At 43.7% G+C, this 18,826-nt stretch overlaps 1 protein-coding gene across 1 annotated transcript in view; it reads right to left on the bottom strand.

Moving 5' to 3' along the window:
• Window positions 1–5,088: 5,088 nt before the first annotated feature.
• Window positions 5,089–18,826, bottom strand: part of LOC147736836 (uncharacterized) — a 61,637-nt gene continuing 47,899 nt past the window's right edge. The window contains exon 3 of the mRNA XM_086953825.1: window positions 5,089–7,251. Coding sequence (XP_086809951.1) covers window positions 6,080–7,251 — 1,172 coding nt within the window. The 3' untranslated portion in view covers window positions 5,089–6,079. The remainder of the gene's footprint in view (window positions 7,252–18,826) is intronic.

Below are 18,826 nucleotides of genomic sequence, written 5' to 3'. Positions count from 1 at the left end.
ATTACGGAGGGATCTTCGATTACCCTGGAACACCTAACTCTTCTTCTATCATTTGTCAGAATGGCTTCGGACGTTAGACGGGGGATTATGGGGGACCCGCCACTATCACCTTGAAACTTCAACCCTAACGAAAGGGGGGTGTGATCGCTCTCTGGGCGAACCACAACCTCCATGTCAATCACCATTGACCAGAATTCTATTTTAATCAAGAAATAATCTATTCGGCTCATGCGGACCCCGTTGTTGAAAGTGGGATGCCCTGCCTTGTCGGAGGTCGTGCGCCCATTTGCTGCTCGCAAACCTTTCTCCAAACACAGCCCTAGCCAGAGAAGTGCTGCTTCAGTATCCTTTACACCCTTATTTAGTAATAAAGGCGGGATATCCCAGACAGCGTCTTCCGCTGCCCCCAAATCCTTACCCACACTAAGCAGAGGTTCAAATGAGCAATTTAAATCCCAGGCTACAAGGATGAATTTGTCCCTTCCTATTGCCTGAAGGAGCAGATCTAAATCATCCATGATGATCGGCCTACGACCATCTGGGCGTCCACAGGCATCAATATTTATGATTACTATATCCTGTTCGTCAGCCCTACTAAGCTTAATTCCTAAAAGGTCAGGGTTTGCCACTGTAATTTCGGTCGGTCTATATCCAATAAACTGCCTTACCCAGACCACTAGACCTCCTGAGGCTCTGCCCTTAGGGCCCTGGATCGCTGGCTTGAAAAAATTTAGATACCCTGCTCGATAAATAGGGTCGGGGGCCCAACTCTCCTAGAGGATGACAATATCAAAAGTGTCTGTAAAATCTGCCCAATCCTCGGAGTCGTTACAACCCTTTAGTCCCGCTATATTCCAGGAAACAACCTTAAGCGACCCAACCTGACTAGAAGGTGGGATGGACTCCAATACACACAGTTCCTCCTCTGTGGTTACAACCAATCTCAGTGGGATGCTAGATGTCTGATTAAGTGCAATTGGACTAGCAGTATCACTTTCTCTCCCTGAAACGCCCTCATTAATACACTGTTCTGGGTTGTGGGCCACCAAGTTGATACTTTTAGCTTCACTATGTAAAATGCCCTCTAGACCAGACAGGGATTCAAACCGGTTTGACAGACAGGGATAGAAGGGGGAGTGGGGTATCCTCCCTACCATGTTCCTCCCTGCAGGTCTGTGCATTGGAAAACAGTTGAGACGAGGTACACCAGGTCTTTTGGGGTAAAAGTAGTTCAAGCCCAAGGATTGCACATCCCCCAACCTCCCTGCGAATATATTCTACCACCCAGGGGTCCCGAAAATTTATAAGAATACAGTTGCCTTCTAGATCCTTCGTGCAATAACCCACCCAATCAACTCTGCGAACAGTCAGGATCTTGGTTGAAGAGGAAGGTGGGAGAGGACGATTTTTATTTAACCAGAAGGCGACCTTGTTCATAAGGTCGCCATGAGATTCCGAATGACCCTCCCTTAGGGGTGCAACACCTGTAAGAACAATAGTATAAGGCGTAGCATCTATTGGTAGGTCCGCTGGTGGTGGTCCCCTTTTCATACATTTACACGCCCGGCAGCAACACCAGAATCCCTGTGGGCTGGGAGGAAGAATTAGGCACTCCCTTCTTGGAGGTCTGGGCCAGTGTGTTGGATGCTAGTTTAGAGGAACTTGGCTGTGGCAGACCATTGGATTTAGAGCTAGCCTTCTTATGTACTGGCAAATGAACCACAGTGGTCGAAGATGGTTTGGGAGCAATATTTGATAATACATTACTGCCATTAAGATTCTCCCCAATAGGATTACTATGGGACTGCCTGACAGATGAAGGAGCCTGAGTGGAGCTAAGTTTTTTTCCCTGGGGCTTAGTATTACCAGTAACGACAGGGGCCCGTGGTGCTGCTTGGTCATTCACCAATTTTTTAAGTAAACAGGAGTTGGTGGTTACAATATTTTCAAGACCGTCTAATTTCAAGTTCATCAACCTAGTTCTTTCTAACACCGGCAACAGGAGTGTCTTAAATAAAACTTCAATTTTTACAAGTAAGTCATTATCACTACTACTAAACATACTTATTGGGCAAGGATTCAAGACCCCTGATGGAGCAATGGGAAAAGTAACATGATCACTGGAAGGCGGGGGTGTTGGGAGCTATTAATTATATCATGGTTGTTAGTTGGCAGGGATTGACAAGCCGTTTTTGGTATTTTTGACACACCCCCTCTCTGTCGTCTCTTATTTCGCTTCCTTTTGCCAGGGAGATTACTATACGGGGATTCCTCTTCAGAGGACGAAATAATAGGGAAGGGCTATTTGACAGCACACTACCTTCCACCCCACTCCCTAATGTGTCGACATTATCAGAGTCGATACTACAATGCAGCAAAGAGGGACCTTCAGCTTCGCGGTGAACATCCACTAAAACAGGATAAACATTAGAACTTGTGGAAGGTAAAGGTGGGGGTAATGGACTGGTTACAGAAGCAATAGGCCCCAAAGACCAACGTTTCCCACTAATGAGGTCTATTGATAGCCTTTTCTCTACAAAGGCTATCTCTTTCTCCAGAATTCCCGTAGCCTTGGTAATAAAAGCATCCAAAGGACCAGAGAAAGGCCCTTTGGATGTCTGCAGGGTAACAGAGCGGTCTTTTCCCGAGCGTAGGGGCATGTTTTAAGTGGATCAGGCTGTACAACAATTAGTAAATACAACAGGTATAGCAAGGTAAAAATAACAACACTGAAAGACTAAAAAGAGTAAATAGATCACCAACCCACTATACCTAGTAACATATGGGACGAAGGAAGAAGAGAACCGTGACCAAGGACCAAGGGGGGTGGGCCAACCCAACCGTGGCTGACCACGGACGGCCACAGACGGCCACAGACGGCCACAGACGGCCCCGCCCTTGTCCCGGGCTTCTCCCGGGTGCGCTCTCGCGCAGCGAGAGTGCGGTCTTGCAGATATAGGGATTGAGTGAAGTTAGGGGGCGGAGCAGGCAGGGAGAGTGGCCCAGGTGCCGATGATGAGGGCTGGCGGGTGCTCCTGGGATTCGTAGTCCAGGGCCCGCTGGTCACTCGCAGCCCTGCTTGCTCTTGCAGCACTCCCTCGGATTGCCTCCAGCAATTCTTTCAGTCAGCCGTGCAGAAGGACCTCCCACTAAGTGAAGCGGGACCCGCGCAGCAGGTGCCGCGAGGTGTGGGAAGAGGAAGGAATCCAATCGCACCAGGTCCAGGAAGGTAGCCGCTTCAGCAGCTTAGCAGCTTAAACAAAAAACAGCGTCCCAAGTGATGTCCAGGGGCGAAGAGTTTTTGAAGATTTCAGGGGCGGAGCAGGCAGGGAGAGTGGCCCAGGTGCCGATGATGAGGGCTGGCGGGTGCTCCGGGGATTCGTAGTCCAGGGCCCGCTGGTCACTCGCAGCCCTGCTTGCTCTTGCAGCACTCCCTCAGATTGCCTCCAGCAATTCTTTCAGTCAGCCGTGCAGAAGGACCTCCCACTAAGCGAAGCGGGACCCGCGCAGCGGGTGCCGCGAGGTGTGGGAAGAGGAAGGAATCCAATCGCACCAGGTCCAGGCAGGTAGCCGCTTCAGCAGCTTAAACAAAAAACAGCGTCCCAAGTGATGTCCAGGGGCGAAGAGTTTTTGAAGATTTCAGGGGCGGAGCAGGAAGGGAGAGTGGCCCAGGTGCCGATGATGAGGGCTGGCGGGTGCTCCTGGGATTCGTAGTCCAGGGCCCGCTGGTCACTCGCAGCCCTGCTTGCTCTTGCAGCACTCCCTCGGATTGCCTCCAGCAATTCTTTCAGTCAGCCGTGCAGAAGGACCTCCCACTAAGCGAAGCGGGACCCGCGCAGCGGGTGCCGCAAGGTGTGGGAAGAGGAAGGAATCCAATCGCACCAGGTCCAGGCAGGTAGCCGCTTCAGCAGCTTAAACAAAAAACAGCGTCCCAAGTGATGTCCAGGGGCGAAGAGTTTTTGAAGATTTCAGGGGCGGAGCAGACAGGGAGAGTGGCCCAGGTGCCGATGATGAGGTCTGGCGGGTACTCCTGGGATTCGTAGTCCAGGGCCCGCTGGTCACTCGCAGCCCTGCTTGCTCATGCAGCACTCCCTCGGATTGCCTCCAGCAATTCTTTCAGTCAGCCGTGCAGAAGGACCTCCCACTAAGCGAAGCGGGACCCGCGCAGCGGGTGCCGCGAGGTGTGGGAAGAGGAAGGAATCCAATCGCACCAGGTCCAGGCAGGTAGCCGCTTCAGCAGCTTAAACAAAAAACAGCGTCACATTTAAATCATAACACCTTTACAATTAAAGTAATAACAATGTTCCCAAAATACATCACACATAGGTAAGATTCAATCTTTCTTTTTTTCTATGGTGTGTAGAATTTAGGCGTAGTCTACGTTTCGACCCCGTAAGCATGAAAGGGTTAATTATCCCTCATGTTGGGGTCTTCATCAGGACAGGAGAGAGAGCCTGGAAAACATAGCATTAACTGGTATTAGTGGTCTATGTGGTGGATGGGCTCTTGAATGTAGGTCGAAACGTAGACTACGCCTAAATTCTACACACCATAGAAAAAAAGAAAGATTGTGTGATGTATTTTGGGAACTTTGTTATTACTTTAATTGTAAAGGCGTTATGATTTAAATGTGATGCAACATTGTCACACCACCTTTACCCTGTCCCTCACAAACCCTTCACTTCCCTTTCTCTTTGCACTGAGAGCACCTACAATGCAATGATTTTATAATTACATTGATGGAATACAGTTGACCTTGAAGTAAATATATGCAGTTAGAAAAACCAACAAGCAAACTTGTATGTGGAATAAATACAATTGATTTCTTAATACTGCATACCCTACTCTTATTACGTCAACCGTATTTAAGGTGAACTATAAAATGTGGTGTTTCTTGTATATACACTAATACAAAATAATTGCTAAACTACTTCTAATTGAACTCGGACCACTCCCTTTCTGTACTTACATATTGACCCAGGTCCATGAGTTTTGAGGGCTCCCCCCTTTTTGAACTCATACTCGGAGAGTGGATTGGTGCGCGGCCCAGGAGTAACCCCTCTTTGAGACACATGGTTCTCCCGCAAGGTTCCATTAGGTTTGGAGCAAATGGCTGAACCTACTGTTTTAAATTGCCAGCTTTGGCTGTCCCATGCTTTCCAGCTTGGGTGGCTTGCATAAATACTCCTGCCCTAACAGTGGAGTTGTTTACTGTCTGTTGGAGGTGGAATTGGCTTTACTGTGTATGATGTATGCTGTCTTTTTGTTTGTTTTTCAAAATGATAATAACATTGACTATCAAAAAATAATAATTCTCACCAGATTAAACCATCTCAAAACAATATGAATTGTGTAACAGTCTCGGCAGTTGAAACTGCAGAATTACATGGTTGGTGCCTCCTTTGTAAGTTGTTAGAATCTGGACAGCCATGAATCCTCTTTTGATCTCTCAGCCTGGATGGGTTGTACAGAATATTTACACAGCCGGTCTGAAGATACTGACAGGGAGTAGATGTTCCTGCTTTAGTGATGAAAGGAGTTTATATTTTTTGTCCTCAAGTGGTTTTTGATTCCTATTTCTTCTACTAGTTTCTTTTTCCCATGTGCTCAGGTCTTTCAATAATTTTTTGTTGAATACTAGAAGTTATGTCTATCAGGATAGTTTATGATCCACTCTTGGTAACATGTCCTCAACACTGCACACATTTCATGGGAGTCTGACAGGTTTAATTCGCAGTGAATCAGCCTCTGTGAAGTTTGTTGCTTGGTGAAGTGACGTTAGTGACGTTGAAGAACCTACATTCTGTTTGGAGACGTTGCGAACGTTAGAGTTCGTCCTTTAACTCAAAGCTCTTCTGACATTCAGAGGAAAGGGAGGATCTCAGCCCGGAAGGATTGTTAGATGTCATGGGAGGTTTAACTTCAGCTGTAGATTCTTAGATGATGTAAAAGATCAGGTTTCTTTTTTTAAATGAAGGTTTTTTGGCAGTGCTTGGAGAAGGCTTCCATATTGTATGTGTTACTTGAGGTTGCTGAGCACCACCTTTTGTTTACAGCAGTTTCCATATCCCGTGCGGCGTCACGGCCGTCGCCTGTGTGTTCTTTGATGGCGTACAAGGCTTGCCTTAAGATTAAAGCCCTTGCGACACACAGTGCAGTGATGAAGCCTCTGGTCCGTGTGTACGCTTTGATGCCGTACAAGGGTCGCCTTCCGAGAAAACCTCTTGGAACACACAGTGCAGTGATAAGGCCTCTCTCCTGTGTGAGTTCTTTGATGCAGCACAAGGTTTGTCTGATGAGCAAAGCACTTGGAACACACTGTGCAGTGATAAGGCCTCTCTCCTGTGTGAGTTCTTTGATGTAGTACAAGGCTTGCCTTAAGAGTAAAGCCCTTGGAACACACAGTGCAGTGATAAGGCCCCTCTCCTGTGTGTATGCTTTGATGGCGTACAAGGGCTGCCTTAAGAGTAAAGCCCTTGGAACACACAGTGCAGTGATAAGGCCTCTCTCCTGTGTGTACGCTTTGATGTTGTACAAGGGTCGCCTTTCGAGAAAACCTCTTGGAACACACAGTGCATTGATAAGGCCGCTCTCCTGTGTGAGTTCTTTGATGCAGCACAAGGTTTGTCTGATGAGCAAAGCTCTTGGAACACACTGTGCAGTGATAAGGCCTTTCTCCTGTGTGAGTTCTTTGATGTAGTACAAGGCTTGCCTTAAGAGTAAAGCCCTTGGAACACACAGTGCAGTGATAAGGCCTCTCTCCTGTGTGTACGCTTTGATGACGTACAAGGGTCCACTTCCGAGAAAAACTCTTGGAACACAGAGTGCAGTGATAAGGTCTCTCTCCTGTGTGTATTCTTTGATGTTTTAGAAGATTTCCCTCCTGAGTAAAACTTTTCTCACAGACATTGCAGTGAAAGGGCCTCTCTCCTTTGTGAGTTTTTTCATGTGTTGCCTTATCAGCAAACCTCATTTCATGCTCAGTGTAGGGATACCGATCTGTGTGTGTTTGTTCATGCAGTAAAAGACGCGTCTTTCCAGTAAATGCCTTCTTACACTCAGCACAGGCATAAGCTCTTAGGCTGGTGCTTATTCTTTTCTGCCTTGCAAGTAGTCTTTTATTGTTAAAATTCTCCCTCCTCTGTATTCCTTGGTGGTTTCTTTCATTCATTTTATAAGCAAAATTCTTCCTTCCTCCAGAAGCTTTAAGTTTCTCTTTCCCATTCATACTTTCTGTCTGCGACTGCTGTGCTGCAGAATGAAATGAACACTGAGAATTATACATGGGAAATATTTCTTGAAAGAAATGCACGGTTATAATATGAGAAAGGTGGACAGTAATATCTAGGAAGGAAGGAAAATGTTACTACCTGTAAACAATCATTCGTTGCTTGTAGTTCTACGGTTCCCATATGGTGACCTCTCATGGGTTGGGTTCTGACTACTAAAAGAAAATAATTTAAAGATTGAGTTTTCATCTGGAGAACAACTCGTAATACTATACCAGAAAGGCATAATGCATCAGCGCGCAGACTCCAATTAAAATCATTGTGTTGTTTTCTCCATCGGAGTACGACTGCTTATATGTGTAAAATAAAAAAAATAAACTGCTTAATCTGAGCAACCTATACACTTTCCAACCATACAGCAAGTGGGCAATGCATGTGAGCCTGCAACATGACAAACTGACAGTATTTGCAAGAGAGTAACATTTTCCATTTGCAGCAGCTGTGGCACATCACAGGTTGCGCAATAACTTAAAAGAATCGGTAAGGTCCAGAACGCCGCAGCCAGGCTCTTTCTAGGGACTCCACGCCACAACATATGACCCAACACCTACGAGCCCTCCACTGGCTCCCCTGCGAGAAGAGGATCACCTTCAAACTCCTCACCCACGCCTACAAATCCCTCAACAACATCGGACCCACATACCTCAACGACTGAGTATGATGTCCACGTACCCAAGAGGAACCTCTGCTCCACTGACCTCGCCCTGGCAGAGGTCCCCGCATCCGAAGAAACAGAACCGGCGGGAGAGCCTTCTCCTACATCGCAGCCAAATCCTGGAATGAGCTCCCGGTCAATATCAGACGCTCCCCAACCCTCCACATGTTCAGGAAGGACCTCAAGACCTGGCTTTTTGACTGACCCGGATCTGCTCCTCCCCCCAGCGCCTTGAGACCCTTGCGGGTGAGTAGCACGCTCTATAAACAGCTGATTGATTGATAGGAAAGAATTGCTAATTGAGTTACTAATATGCTTAGAACAATTAAGCACTTCTGGGCTTCTTCCTTGCATTGATGTCACCAGAGAAATATTTTATGAAAGGATGCAGAGAACCACATGTTTCTGCTTTACAAATATCTACTACGGCTATGTTGGGTAGAAAAGCCATGGGTGCATCTTTATCACACGTGGACTCAGCCTGTGGTATTTCTCTGTGGTGCCTCCGCTAGGCCTGGGCGGGAAATTCAGTTCCGCTTGCGGAATTTGTGGAATTTGGGTAATTTCGCGTTCCGTGTAGAACGTGGAATTGCCAAAACTTCCGCGATCCGCTGCTTCGTGGTATTTTTTGCTTGTTCACGCTTTCAAAATGTGTGTTCGCAAGCACGCAATCAGCATTCGCGAACAGGAAAAAAGCATTGTGAACGGGCAGAAGAAGCAACTCTGCGTGTTCGCAGATTTCTGTGTGCTCACAGAGATTTTATTTGCTGAGTTTTGTGTAACATTTGTAAAACTACACAAATTCCGCCCACCACTAGTCTCCGCACGAGTAGAAAATCATTTGCCAAATTGTGCTGGTAAAAAAACGTCTTATTTTTCATACATTTTCAATTCTGATAATGCAGAGCATGAGTGCATGTTTAACTCTGGGTGCATATTTAACTTTGTCTTTGTAAACTTGCAGGAACTGTTCATCTACTGATGGGGCGTGTAGTTTGCTAACTGTTTGAGGAAGTGACTGCTACTAGGTAGACAACTATCTAAATTAAGGCTTGCAGTGATGTAGCGGCTTAAAAGGTGGACTTGTTACTCTTGATAAGACAACATTAACATCTTAACTGGATGCCAGGGGTGCTCTGGTGGGATAACCATTCTCAACTCTCCCATGAACATTTTCACAAGAGTTTTTTCAAAAGTATTCAAACGTTAGTGTAGGCTAGGCCAGCTTCTTTATGTACGTATCTATATGTTATTTCTATACTGCAAACCTAGCCTAAAGCTAGGGCCAAAGATGAGCATAAATTATTTTTAAAGAAGGGAGTCCTCAACTCTTTCCTAAACGGGAGCAATGTCGGGGCGGTCCTGATACAGGGATGTTGTTCCAGATCATGAGTTCATAGATGGAAAGGCCTGCTAACTTGGTTTTTTTTGTTACAGTTCTAAGTCTGCAGTCTGGTGGAGTTTTCCAACCTCGCATTTGTTGCACTTGAAACTAAGAGCTGAACTTAAGGACAACGAGAATGATGAACAAGTGATAAGAAAGAGGTAATAGCTACAAAAGAGGACCTTTTAAAAGGAAAAGCAAGACTACTGTACTGGAAGAGTCTTAAACTTTGTCAGATGATACGAATAAGTAAGGAGAGCAGTCACAATTCCATTGACACAAAGACAACATGAACTTCTGACAGAGGAATCAAGCTAAGAAGGTGACTTAGACGACTCTGCTAGCAACTACCTAGGAAGAAACCAACTTGCCACTTTTTTCGCTGAGTACGGGTTACTGAGACAAGGACGAACAATGGAATATCATAAAAAGGAAAAACAAAAGCAAGAGGCACAAACAGAGGAAGAGAAAGACAGGAAATAGCAAATGGAAGACAAAAAGATAACTCACCCCATAGGAAGAGAAAGGTGATAGAGCAAGGCGAGATATGATTATTAAATCATAACAACATTAACTGACAATGGATGAACTAAATATCCAGAACCTTGGCTTATATTTCTGCCCCAGTAGGGACTTAGATTACAGTTCATGTAGAATTGACATATTTCCGTTTCAAAGATATCAACATAAAATCCGACCCAAGCCAATGAACATGAGAATAGGGGGCCCAATACAGAAAACATGACTTGTGTTCAAGAGACGCTGATACTTCATGACATTGGCTGGTCTGGATGAAGGAAATATATGTGCAACGAAAGAGCGGGAAGCGTTACTTGGAAATGAGGCACAGATAGATCAGGGAAGCCTAACTTGCTTCAAAAAGCAAGCTACATATAACTCCTTCTTGCCTCATGATAATCTGGATGTCTTTAGTGACTTGGTCGCCAAAGACTTGTTCAAATAAATTGTTCACCAGTCAAGGCAAGAAGGGAAGAATCAGATCCAACTTGAGTAATGGACAAAGGGAGGCCATTAGCACATTACGTAATGACAACATAAGTACCAATGTCATCCGATAAGAATGTGGTTTTAATGATGGTTTGCAATTATGAACAAAAGGCTTTTCAATAATTATTAAATACGGATTGTTGTGAAATGGGAATGGCAACATTTTCATTTGTGTAAAACACTACCCTCTACTGTACCATGCTTTTACCTTCTAACAAATGTATGCAAGAACACGGGTGGCGTATAGTGCCCTCCAACAATAGCTTACTGGAAAACAGAGCAACAAACTAAAACCATTTATTGCTGATTCTTGTGGAGAGCCTCCCATCATATTGTATAGAAAGAGAGAATTTTCTACAAAAGATATACACAGGAGACAATCATATTTGACAATTACCTAGGATGTGATCCTACTAATTATGTACACAACACACGCAAGGACTAAGAGCATACAAACACGCTTTTTGCAATAGACCAATATCTCTATATGACTATACATGGATGCTTATGACCATGACTTTTGCCTAAATAACAATATTTTCATATTTAAAGATAGATATTACAGACAAATCTCAGGAACAGCAATGGGCACCTGCTCTCCCAGCTATGCAAATGTATTTGTGGTCGGGTGGAAGGAACAGGTGTGTCGTGTAGTTCCCACTAATCCGTAAGACCTGCACGTTTGTTGGACAACATAAACTTTGGATGAGGTGCCTAGACTGGCTCCGGGCACCTCCGCAGGATGAGTTGGCCTAGAGACCAGCTAGCTCACAGTGCCACCATAAGCCTCCCTAACCTTACCAGGAAGCCAATGGTTTCTGGCAACCTCTGAACGTGACAACCCTGACCCCTCAGGGATCTTGGAAACAGTACAGAACCTTTCTCTCAGTCACTCAAGCTTACTTGCTCTCAGAGAAATATACAGAGAATACACAGGGGGACGTTTTCAGTATATTTATTGAACCAACGTTATTCTTGTATAGAATACATAAGCTGCAATAATCAGTAGACCGAAGCAGCTGACAGTGATTACAAGCACGTAAATAGTGGATATAGTTCTACCATGGTGCTAAAACAGTGTATATATGCAGGCATATAAACAAGGCAGTAATCAGGCGTACGCCTACTATGCACTCCCTACTCTGCGTGCATCTAGAGTGTGTGAGGGTGGGAAGCCAAGAATCCCCACTAAGGGACGATTCCACCCCATTACCTGACAGGGAAGAATGCACTGAACTCCCCCTCACGGAGATGCCAGCCCGCTGCATAGTGAAGTCTCAGCCTGCACGGACTCTGGGTGTCAGCTGTAGCGCCTCTTCTACTAATCTATTGGGATGCTCATTATTTATAATAGAAACCATCTTTGTGATGTACGTATAAATTAGTCTATGTTCTAGATATGTAGATAGCCCTGTCACCCTGTGGTTGAAGATACGACATTTGAACATAGTGCGTCAAGAGGCCTTATACTTAGTGTTCGAGGCATCGTGATAATGTTTTGCGAAGCTAGATGTGTAAACAAAGAAGTCTCAGAGAAACTAATCCAACATTGCCGTGCATGCAAATATGTGCAAAAGGTCACAGAAGAAATGTTACTGTAAAAAATAGGACAATATATGAAATGAGCCACTTTACTACATGGACCTAGCCCGGGCACATAACAGGTGGTCTGGACATCACAAAATGAAAACATGACAAAACATGCGCTGATTTGGATCGGGGATATAGATGACCTTTCCCTGCTGTGGGACGGAAGTAGGGAAATGTCTAAAAGATTAATCCAGAGACAAAAACTGATCTCAACCTAAAATTCACTCATTAGATAAGAAATAAATCTATAAATGATCCGGCTATCCATACTGAGCTAGAGAAGCACACATGGTCACAAGCCTACCTAAAAAGGAAAAAGCAGGGCACTGTGAATAGCGTGCATCCACAGAAACTGATAGAAAGTACCCCCTATGGTGAAATGCTACTGACCCGTAGAAACTGTGATAGCCAATAAGTGTATGAGAAGGAAGAAAAAAGTATGCGGCCAGCAGCCAAGCGAGCACCCAGAACATGAATAAACTACTTTCAAATTAGAGACACCAAAGGAGAGACCTGATATTACCGTAAGGTTCATCACTACAAACAATACGAGGTACACAGCAGCAAGACAAATTCTAAACATTGGAAAATATTAAAAGCTCGCGAAGCAAGATGGCGGCCGCTACTGCAGCCGTGTGAGGAGCTGCGCGTGTTCCCCCTGGAGGTCTGTCCTGTCCTGGCGTGAGAGAGGCGTTTCTCTGCTGGCGACTGGATTCGTGGAGCTGAGAGGCTTTCTTCCGCGGCGCCGAGGAGAAAGAAGAAGGTTCGGCTGACTCTCCTGCACGCTACGCCGGTCCCGGTTACCGGATTGCGCTGACCGCCTTCCCTGCCGGCTGGTGGGGAGCCTGAGCGTTTTTCGAGCGCCCGCGGCGTTCTCAGCCACGGCGCCCGGAGATCAGAGTCAGCTGTGGGACCGGGTGGATCGAACTGCAGAACCGCTGCGGAGCTGGTGTGGAGTGTTTGGAGGCAACAACTAGGGACGCCGGTTGCTACACTGTTGCACCGCGGACAATTGTGGATATTTCAAGGCTACTTGTTGCCAATACTACTTTTAAGGAGGATTTGAAGGTGCTTTGGTTACCGTACAGACGTGACTAGCTCAAGCAACTTTGGCTGTAGCTGCTCATAAAATGTAGCAACTTTCTTCCTTCTGCTGTATGCTTAATTTTCGGTGAGTGAGGAACGCATCATCTTTTTTTGAACTTCTTACATTGTGTGTACTGCGGAACCAGCTGCACCTAGCAAAAGTACTTTCCTTTGGCAGTTTTTGCAGTTAGCAAAGCCTAGATAAAAGCTGTACTTTCTAGAGAGCTTTGAGAAAAAGATTCCTTTTGTATAAAAATATTCAACATGGCTCCCAAAGGCAGAGCTACAAAAAAGAACGCCTCTAATTTAGCCAATCCTACAAATGCTTCAAGTTCTGCAAGCTCTGCAAATGCTGCAAACAGCACCACAGCAATAGATCTGGAACCTCGTAATGGGGTTTTAAAAGAGCCCATAATACCTGACCTATTCAAGAAAAAACCTACATCTACTCTTACGACTACCCTTAATAAAAGCTCTACAATTGAAGCGACCCCAGCAAGGGATACTGGACGCTCTAACCCTGATAAATCCAATTTGAACCAACTTTCCAAAAATGACACTGGTTCAGCTGGAGCTAACTTAAATGGCAATGAAGATGGTGTAAGGGGGGAAGGAAACAACGATGATGCTGTTTCAGAGCTTTGTCTTGCGGTAGAGGGAGTTAGAGTCTCACCTAGACCAAATGACTCGCAACAACAACATGACGCAGAATCGGTAGAGTCTGGGGGTCAATTCTTCTCTATGTCTGATCTATCTGTTGCTTCGGAAGGCGATATGGTGGAGGAACTCCTCAGCGAAGAACATTCTCAGTTCAAAGATTGGGCGGAGGAATGTAATCAAGTCACAGAGGAAGATATCTTAGGCCCTGACTTTCTAACCAATGAAGGAGCTTCAAACACAGTCCGCAAGGTCTTTGAGGGAAAAACCAAGGAGAATACAACAACAGTTATGGACCAACCTCAATGGGACGGGGCCGGTGCTAATAACAATGAAGCTGACGACGAAAACTCTGAGACTCCTGAGCTACTAGAAGAGTCTGAGGAGGTTACCTTAAAATCTATATACAAGCTACAGGCCTCGATGTATCGCATGATATTAACTCATAGAGAAGAAACCAAGGCGGAAGGTCTTCGGACTCAGGGAGCAGTTCGAAAACTTCAAAATGTAGAACGGCGTCTGGCCAAGTCTAGCACGGATACTAATGCAAGAGTGCAAGAGACGGAGACGCGTATTTCAGCAGTAGAAGACGAGCTAACGCTACATAAGAATTCAATCAAAGATTTGGATAGCACCAGGCAAGACGTGGATTGGAAGTTAACTGACTTAGAGAATCGCGCTTGACGTAATAACCTGCGTGTCCTGGGAATTGGAGAAAAATCTGAAGGGAAAGACATTCGACGTTTTGTAATAGACTTGTTTGCGGATGCCTTTCAGGATCTCACTGGATGGGACTGGGATAAGGAGATTATAAGAGCTCACCGGTTCCCATTCAACCAAAAGACTGATCAGGAAGGCAGGAACAAATATCCACGAGCTATCCTCATCTGTGTGCAGAATTATCTTCTCCGTGAGATTCTGTATGACTTGGCAAGACCTTCGAAACCCAGAAAAGGTTTGGGGCATGAATTTTTTGTGAGACCAGATTTTTGTGCTGCAACTGTCCAACAACGTTGGAGATTAAAACAGTTGATGGCGCCAATGCAAGCTAAGGGGGGTCAAACCTTCTTACTTAATCCTGCTAAACTCAAAGTTGTGCATAAAGGAAGAACTATATTTTTTGTATCAGAGATGAAAGCCCAACAATACCTAGAGACTATGTAGTAAAATTCTACAGGAACAAGCTATGTTCAATTGGTTATGATCTAGCTACCCCGAATAGGTAGATCCTCTTAGCAGTATTGGGCTTAGTTGCTTCTTTCGTTTTTTCTCTCTTTACTGCATTTTCTTTGGCTATTTTTTTTCTAGGAGGGTCAGATCCGGGGGGGGCTCACAGCTGATACTCACATTCCATCAATGAGGGCACTAGCCCTTACGCTTCTGGTGGGGGGGTGGTGTGGGAAGGGAGGGGTGGGGGGGAACAACGGGGTGGGAGGGTGGGAAGATTTGTTTTTTTTGGGGTGCAAGGTTATACAGTTGGAATGTCTAGGTGACTTTTGTGCAAGGCTTAGTTTTGGCAGATATCGAATTTTGGCAGGGGATGCTTATTTGTGTATGCTCAGCTTAGTTTACTCAAATACACTTTATAATGGCTAAATTATTAATATATTCCATTAACATATGTGGTTTAAATGATAAAAGAAAAAGAGGGATATTTGCCCAGATGTTATCAACTATGCGGGTGGATGTAGTTTGCATTCAAGAGACCCATATTGCCTGGCCCAATAGAGGGACCCTAAAAGATCTTGGGTTGGAAGTGGTAGGATGCACTCGCCAAGGCTCCAATACACGTGGGGTTGCAATACTTAAGAGACGTGAAATAGGCGAAGTTAAAAGAGTTAAAGAGGACCCAACTGGACGGTGGGTAATTGCAGAACTTAAAGTTGGAGGTTTGTTAGTTACTATATGCTCCTTGTATGGAGCTATATTGGACGATTCGGGTGCATTGGATTTTTTAAATATAGAGCTGGCACAATGGTCACCCAATATTATCTTTTGTGGAGACTTTAATCTGCATCTGGAAGAAAATTTTGACATTAATAGTAGGGCTTCGTACAAGGGGAGGAAGAAGAAGGTATTTTTAGCACTTAAAGGGATCATCGAAGAGTATAGATTAATTGATGTAGGGCATGAGAAGCGAGGAAACATATTTGGGTATACTTTTTTTTCTGCACCGCATCAAAGATTTTTTAGATTAGACTACTTTTTTGTTTATAAGGGACTATACGATGATCCAGCACAAATTGAATTTGAGGTTCTCCCAAAAGTCATCTCAGACCACAATCCTCTAATAATTAAGCTTGCCCTAAATATGGTTAATACTATACGCGCATGGTCCTTTGACCGTAAATTACTCTGCGACCCAGGCTATGTTGAGCGTATGAACGTTTGGATCCCAGAATTTTTTCTTAACAATAAAGATACTACATCATCAGAAATAGTTTGGGATACTTTTAAATGTGGGGTTCGGGGTGAAACACTCAGTTATTCTTTGAGTAAACAAAAAGAGACACGAAACCAGGTAACTTCTGAACTTAAAAATCTTAGAGTTTTAGAAATTAAACTTATGCAACTATGTAAGCAAGGGTTACCTACGGAAAATACTACAAAGAAATTAGTAACTCTAAAAAATACTATTTATCAACGACATGCTACGAAACTTGCTCAACAGATCTCTGTATATAGGACAGAACTATACGAAGTGGGTGAAAATTCAGGCAAAATTTTGGCAAAGAGGGCAAGGCAGAAGGCAGCTTATGCTTGTATCAATAAAATAGATAATCATTTAGGGATAACAGTCAGCAGAGCTGAAGACATTCTGGGAGTTTTTAGAGATTTTTATTCTCAGTTGTATACGGATGAAGCTCGTCCTGAGTGCTCAGACCAGATTAATCGATTTGTTAATCCAGTATTGAATACTATTCTTTCTATTGAAGAGAAGGAGAAACTTGATTTGCCATTTACTTGGGAGGAGATAGAACTCTCTTTAATGTCCCTAGCCTCAGGAAAAGCTGCAGGACCCGACGCCATTCCGCTAGAATTTTACAAACACTTCAGGAATGCATTAAAAACAGAATTATTAGAGCTATGTTTAAATGCACAGCAAGGTAACTCCCCACAATCGTGGCATGATTCCATCATCACGGTGTTCCTTAAAAAAGGTAAACCTCCTTTATCGCCTTCTTCTTTTCGCCCCATTTCACTTATAAACTCTGACAGTAAAATCTTTTCTAAAATCCTAGCAGGTAGACTTTCCAATATTATTTCCCCTTTAGTCTCTAAATACCAGCATGGGTTTATCCCAGCTAGAGATACCGCTGATCATATTCGACGGGTGATTTCTTTCTTGGATTGGTCCCAAGCAACTCGGTCTAATATTGGATTAGTATTTTTAGATGCTGAAAAAGCTTTTGACCGGGTTGCTTGGGATTATCTTTGGGAAATTTTGCTTAAGAAGGGACTAGGTCAGGGGATTGTTAAAGCCTTGCAAACTTTATATATTACCCCTAAAGCATATATTCGTATTAATGGACAATTATCTTCACCCTTATTAATTTCTAGAGGTACACGTCAAGGATGTCCCTGTTCTCCTTTACTTTTTGCTTTTTATATTGATCCCTTGATTAATCGTTTTTTTTTTGAATCGAATATTAAACCCATACATTTAGCCAACACTAATTACCGAGTCCTTGCTTACGCCGATGACATCGTGATTTCTACTACAGATGTTCAAACAGCTATACCCATTATTGATCAAATTGCCAAACAATTTGGATACTTTTCGGGCTACAGACTCAATCTAGATAAGACCCAAGTTTTGTGCACTGGAGAAAACTTACCTGCTAATATTCCCACTTCTTCTGAAGTCACTTATTTAGGTATTAAAATCTCGCTTCCTATAGAAAAAATTCCAGAGCGTAACCTAAACCCTATTATTGCTCAAATTAACACCCTATTACAGCGTCTTGATCATCTGCGATTGTCCCTCTTCGGCCGTTCTAACATTTTAAAAATGCTGGTCCTACCGAAGGTTCTATATTTATTTCGCACAATTCCTCTGGATTTCTCATTACATTCTCTTAAAACTTTAGAAAGAACCACATTTCGTTTCCTTTGGGGCTATAAACGCCATAGAAAAGCAGCTAAAAAAATGATTCTTAGTAAGGAATGTGGCGGTTGGAATGTACCGTATTTTCTGTTTTATTACTTTTCTGCTGTTTTACAATATATTGGTCCCCTCATTTTGGGTGAAAGAATTGAACTTGCGGAATGCCAGACCCCATCAATTTATCAATTGCTTTTGGGTGAGAAAGTCAAGGGCAGCTTCTTGAGAATAGTAGAACCCAGTTACTATAAAAAAACTAAATATAAGACTTTGAAATCTGCTTTTGGAATCTGGCAGAAAATTCGAAAACATATTAAACTAGCGAAATTAAATTTCTATACTCCTCTTATATCATCTGAGTTATTCCCAGAAGTTTTCTTTGATTTAATTATGCACAGGTGGCAGCAGAAAGGAATAAAGCACTTGGGGGACTTATTTTGTAATGGGCAAATGATCTCGTTTCAGGAATTAATAACCAATTTTTCCTTGGGTAGAAATGATTTCTTTAAATACTTACAACTTTGCAGTTTTCTACAGGGCCATCCTCTTATGCCACCGATAAATTCTTTATTAGAGCTTTTACAAAGGAAACCTCGAATTGGTCCTATATATTTAAGTTTAATGCAGGAATTTGGTGATGATCTAGGCCAATGCCAGACTAAATGGTCCAATAGTCTAGGTATAGCAAATGTTGATGTCTTACTGTCAATTAGAATGGCTGCAGAATGTCTCATAACCGGGATGATGAAATCCCAACACTTCATGTGTATCCACAACCTTTATTATACTCCCAAAAAAGTAGTTAAATGGAGTACGATAGCAGGTACGAACTGTAGCCGATGCGGACTGTATGCAGCTGATGAATTACATATGTTTTTCTTTTGTCCTAAGTTATCATTATTGTTTCAAGAAATTGAATTTTTTTTATTTACTATTCTGAAATGTAACATAAAGATAACTAATGAATTAGTACTGCTAGGTATAGATCATACTGTAACTTGGCCTAGACCAATCTCTTATTTTCTTTTTCTGTGTATGGCTGCAATTAGATC

Source organism: Lissotriton vulgaris, chromosome 1_2 (genome assembly GCF_964263255.1).
Source record: "Lissotriton vulgaris chromosome 1_2, aLisVul1.2, whole genome shotgun sequence".
Classification (NCBI taxonomy): Eukaryota; Metazoa; Chordata; class Amphibia; order Caudata; family Salamandridae; genus Lissotriton; species Lissotriton vulgaris.
This window is presented reverse-complemented; position numbering and strand designations above follow the sequence as displayed.